The sequence below is a fragment of the Helobdella robusta genome (assembly GCF_000326865.2).
Source record: "Helobdella robusta unplaced genomic scaffold HELROscaffold_54, whole genome shotgun sequence".
NCBI classification, from domain to species: Eukaryota; Metazoa; Annelida; class Clitellata; order Rhynchobdellida; family Glossiphoniidae; genus Helobdella; species Helobdella robusta.
In genome coordinates, this window is record NW_008705287.1 from 138261 (window position 1) to 144387 (window position 6127).

At 34.8% G+C, this 6127-nt stretch overlaps 1 protein-coding gene across 1 annotated transcript; it reads left to right on the forward strand.

Moving 5' to 3' along the window:
• Nucleotides 1-3047: 3047 nt before the first annotated feature.
• HELRODRAFT_179388 (hypothetical protein) lies at nucleotides 3048-5657 on the forward strand (the record flags this gene model as incomplete). The annotated part of the gene is made up of 3 exons (XM_009028249.1): nucleotides 3048-3086; nucleotides 4508-4702; nucleotides 5544-5657. The coding sequence occupies 3 exons, from the start codon at nucleotides 3048-3050 to the stop codon at nucleotides 5655-5657; spliced, it is 348 nt and encodes a 115-aa protein (XP_009026497.1).
• Between the last annotated feature and the right edge of the window lie 470 nt (nucleotides 5658-6127).

A 6127-nucleotide genomic window follows, 5' to 3' on the forward strand; every position in this document is an offset into this window, starting at 1 on the left:
ACCACAGGTTTTACTAGAAATATCACAACTTATCCAAGAAATTTTACAATATACCCAGAATATTTTACCTTTCCAGTAAAAATAATAATAAAAATGTAAACTCTTTTTTAAAACTCCACAACCAATTAAAATCAAAATAATAATTCAAGGCTATAAAATAATAAATAGAGTAGAAAGTTTTGATGTTGATGGGTTGGCCTTATGAGTTGGTCTAACTAGAAGTTCCCGACACGTTAAATAGCCTAAGATGACGATGAGACTACATTAATTAACAAGTTAGTCAGAAATTCATCTGACCATTTTATGACGTTTATGTATGGACAAAAGTTTCATAAAAAACATATCAGTAGAATTTCAAATGAACGAATTATGACATTAAATCGTATGAAACCATTAGAAACACTTTTTTAGGTTGTTCATACACTTGCTCGTTTTGTACTCTGTACATTTCGTCAAATTTTTTTCGTGACAAATTCATTCAAGAATTGGGTAAAGTTGGTGGTGGATTCAAGAATTGGGTGGAATTGGTGGTGGATTCAAGAATTGGGTGGAATTGGTGGTGTTGGTGATGGCATACGTCGTACCTGAGCTAACGAAGGAGGATAAAAACTGGGCGGATGGAAGGTTTTTAATAATAATAATAATGATGATAATATTGATAATGATAATGATAATAATAATAATGATAATGATGATGATGATAATAATGATGATGATGATGATGATGATAATAATAGTAATCATGATAATAATAATCATGATAATAATAATAATAAGGCAAATGATTAAAGTGGTAATAAATGTGGGACCCATATAAAAGCGATGTAGAGAAAGAGAGCTCTGTACGTTTCGGTCACGTGATATGAAAGGTGATGCCTGATTGGTCGGCATTCCTGGGGCGTACGTTTACGCGTACGGGGTTATTGGTGGGGGTGATGATAGTAGAGATGACGATGGTGATGATGATGATGATGACGATGATTGCATTATTACACATATGCATTTACCCAGACTTACAAAAATGCACGTTTTTGTAAACATACAAACAAATGCACCCAAACTCATACACACAAATATACATACACACAAATATACATACATGCATATAGACACATGCATATAAACAAACAAACACACACATTCACATACATGCATACATGCATACATACACACATGCATATAAACAAACACACAAACGCATTCACATACATGCATACATACACACATGTATAAACGAACACACACACACACATTCACATGCATGCATACATACACACATGCATATAAACGAACACACACACACACACGGATTTATAGATAGAGACAAGCAATCAAACTAAACCGCGTTACGTTGGAAGTACGTCGAAGCGGTTAAAAAGATGATAGCAATTAAATGACAAAACTCTCTCTGTGTGTGTGTGTGTGTGTGTGTGTGTGTGTGTGTGTGTGTGTGTGTGTGTGTGTGGGCGCACGCGCGTATGACTGCACGTATGTGTTTATGTGTAATGTATGTGTGTAATTTTGAAGCTGAGTGCTGTGTGTGCTGATGCCGTCATCGAAAAGTTTGTATGTGATGTGTGTGTTTTTTTTGCTGCTATTGACTTATTAAGACGTGAGTTTTGTTTGAGTGATTGAAAGCCAGGTAAAGATAAAAATTTCAAACTACACACACAAATGTATACACATGTGAATGTATGTGTGTGTGTGTGTGTGTGTGTGTACGTGTAATTGTACATACATGCGGTGTGTATGGGTTTGTGTAGGTGTGTTTGCGTGTGTGCGTGCGTGGATGAGAGCGTGCGTGCGAGGGACGCGTGAAAATTAATGCGAAAATAATGAAGAAACACGACGGGTGGAATGAGGTATGTGAGTTATGTTGTCCTGTGTGCCTGCGTCGTGTTTTCCTGTGTGTGTGTGTGTATGCGTCTGTGTTTGTGTGTGCGGTTTGTGGAGTGTGGTTTTTTGTGTATGGAGTGTGTTTTTGTGCCGTGTGAGTTTTCTGTGCGTGTATGTGTGATTTTGTGTGTATATATGTGTGTATGCGCGTGTGTGTGTGTGTGGAGTTTGGGTGTGTGGCTTTTGGGTCTGGAGTGTGTTTTTGTGAAGTATGTTTTTGTTTTTGTGTTGGGTTGTCTGTAGGGTGTCTGTAGTGTTTGTTAAACTGGTGTATTACAAATTCAACCATTAATTAATTTCATTTTTCACTTATTCAAAGATTGCAGCAACAAAGATAAGTAGGATTACACCATTCGAATGCTGAATTTGCAAAGATTACGACCAGCTTCCAAGTATGTATGCAACGATGAAGCAAATGTTTTTAACGATGATAATAATGACGATGCAAAAATCTCTAGTCATTTTATGATGATGGTGATGAAGATGATGATGATGACGAGAATGAAGATGATGATGATACTGACTGAAGATGATGATGATGACGAGAGTGAAGATGATGATGATGAGTGAAGATGACTGAAGATGATGATGGTAATGATGGCGTTGTCATGTAGGACCTGGACGACCTTCGTAATGCACTTCTTTATATTAGTGGTGTTAGATATCTCTTGTCTTCTTCCATCTTATTATGTTTCCCTCAATTACTTTCTTTTTTTCTTATCTCTCTCTCTCTCTCCTCTCTCTCTTTTTCGGTTTATCTTCCATTTTCTCTCTTCCCCTAAAATTTATATTGTTTTTAATATTAACGTTGTTTCTGTCTGGTCTATGTATATAAATTATGCTTCTCTATGACGAAATTCCATGTAATTGTGTTGATGCGTGTTTATATGCATATATATATATATATATATATATATATATATACTTTCTTTTTTTTTTTCTCTCTTTCTTTCCCTATCTCTCTTTCTCTCTTCCTTCCTCCATCTTTCTCACTCTCCCTATGTATGATAATTATATATGTGCTTGTGTATATGTGCATGTGTGTTTAACGTATGTCAACATTTCATCGATCTAGAGAGAAAAGTCGTAATAGTGGGAGAGAGTTTGAGTAAAATAATTAGTAAAGAAACTTTCGAATCGTGGCGAGCAACATGTTCACGGTGGAGAAGCATGTTGAGATGACCACGAACGTACGATGATGATAGTGAAGATTATGATAAGGATGATAAGGATGAGTGAAGATGATGGGGATTGTAGGTAAAGATGTTAAGGATAATGATGAGTGAAGATGATGATGTGAAGATGATGATGATGATGATTGTGAAGATGATGATGCTTGTAAGTAAAGATGATAAGGATAATGGTGAGTGAAGATGATGATGTGAAGATGATGACGGCATTTTGTGTGGAAGTTGCGATAATTGTATCTTATTGCAGTTTTTAAAGCTGTGCAGCAAAAACATGTAAAATTGAGAGATGGAAGAAATGTGGTGTGGATGTTGTAGACGAATGCTGTTATTTTAAGTTTATAAATTAAAACCATATCAGCCATGCTTATTTGTCTTTCTAGATCTTCATACTCATTCATAATAAAACTGATGGTGTCATTGTATGGACTGAAAACAAACATTTAAAATAAAATAAGATGTACATGTTCACTATTTTCAAAATCTCTTCTTATAATGTTTACATTCATTCTGTCACGAGTTTCATTTTTTTATCCCAAATAGCACAGTACAGACGCAGGAGCCACAACATGCCTAAAACAAACTTATCGCAGAATAGTAGCCGTTATAGAAATTTGTGTGGTACAAAACAGACCACCTATGTAAGTGCGTGTTGGAAAAGATGGACAATCAACTGGACATTTTATTCACTAAACATCACAAGATGCCCACATACATATCTAGGCACATACAAATGCAGACGATGAGACAAGTGAAAGAAAGAAAGAGAAAGAGAGAAAGAGAGAAAGAGAGAAAAAGAGAAAGAGAGAAAGAGAAAGAAGAGAGAAAGAGAGAGAGAAATAGAATGTTATTCTAGATTAGAATCACACTTCAACTTGAGGTCTGGCAAGGTCTTGCAATACTTTCAAGTTACATTTATAAGGCCCAACGGCTATATATATAATAATGTGTTCGTCTCTCTCCCTCTCTCTGTCTGTCTTTTTGCATGTATTTGTGTAACTTTCTCTCACTATTTCTCTTTTTTTCTATCTTTGTGTGTATGCTTACATGCTTATGTCCTAAGTTTTTGTGTATATTAGTGTTACCAGTTTTGAATGGTTGTGTGCGTGTGTATGCATGGTTGTGTGCGTGTGTTTGTATGTTTTGTGTTCATGAGTGCACACATTCACATAGGTACATAAATGTTATCGCATATGTATGTAAGCTTATTTGTTCGCAATAATGTCTTTTAAGATAATTAATATGAATGGAAGTGACTAATGTGATTAACATTATGAAATAGCATTAGTATCTAATTAAATTATTTTATAGAATTAAAATAAACTCCCAATCAAAATGTAACAATGGCAATTATCATAGCTACGTCATATGCGACCATTAAAAATGAAATATCCAAAATTTCACAACAACAATTCCGACAACAGCATCAACAACAAACCCACATCAGTTTAAATAGCTGCAACAACAACAACAACAACAAAAACAATAATAAAAACAACAAAAACAACAAAAGGATTCTGAATAATGAAGAGGGGCTAGCACGAGCATGCAGTTTGGCATTAGAGCGCAACGAACGTGATCCAGGTATGCCAGGTCACGTGCTCTTCATCCTTTTCCGGGTTCCTGGTGGTCATGATGACGATGATGTTGATGGAATGATGAGGACGATAACAATGATGATGTTATTAAGTATGATGATTGTGTATGTTTGTTGTTATCGTTTGAGATTTGAGACTGCTTGCAAATTATTTGAGTTGGTCTTGTTTGTAATGTAATTATAATGTTGTTGCAGGCATGCGATGTTGTTGTTGTTGCAAAGTTGTGACGTTTGTAAAGTTGATGATGTAATTTTGATGTTGTTATTGATGATGTCATTGTGACGTCAATGTTGATGATGTCATTGTGACGTAGTTGTTCCGAATTTGTGACGTTGTTGCTGTCAAGTTGTTGTTGATTATTATTTGAGCCCAATTCAGTTTTTCAAGTTGCAGTTATAATGTTGATTGTTAATTTTTTAATTTCACTAAATAAATATTTAAACGATAATTATTCAGAATTAATCCTGCTAGTACAGACCAGCCGGTCCCAAAACATCACTACATCATAAACATCATCACCACTCATCATCATGTTCATTATCACATCAATATTTGCTTACCACCATCATAATCATTACCACTAAAATCACTATCATCATCACCGCAATCGTCATCATCATCATCTTCACAATCGTTATCATAATCCTTTATCGCCAACCACCACACTGTGTAAATGCATTTGTTAATGGAATGAAAGGATTTTCTAACCATTACAATTGATGTTATCGAAGACTTAATCAGTTTTACACTCATCATTATCATCATTATCATATTCATCATTATCATGAGCTTAGCCATCATCGTCATCATCGTCATAAATGATTCCATCATCATTAACATCATCGCCTTATATTATCATCAGCAGATCATCAGCACGGTTGGTTCATTGCAGGGAGTCAGTCTGCTGCCGATGAAAACTTTGAAACCTAAGAAGGAAAGTGGAAAGTGTATAAACTTAACCAGATACAACAGTTAAAAAAACTATTTCTAAATAAATTAAATTTAAACTTTGATTTCAAACCAAAACTACACCCAAAACCGCAGTGATTTACTGCAGTGGTTTTGTAGTTTATAACGCGAATGAAGTTATCTACAACGGGCTTCTCTACTTTTCATTGATACTTTAATAAGTTTCATTATAAATGTAACAACAATCATACACTGTAATCATCAGAATCTTCATTGATGTTGTAGTTGCTGTTATTCTCTTTATTACCATCCATAAGTTGTCGCCATTCATTCACAGTAACATTATTTTCATGGTCAACATAAAACGTTCTTCCACGTCAGGATCATCATCATTAACATCATCATCAACATCATCATCATCATTATCAACACATTATCAACCGCATCAACGTGATTCACATTAACAACATCATTCACATCAGCAACAGCATCTTTATCAATAATGTTTCCAATTAATCATACCAATTTATTAGATAA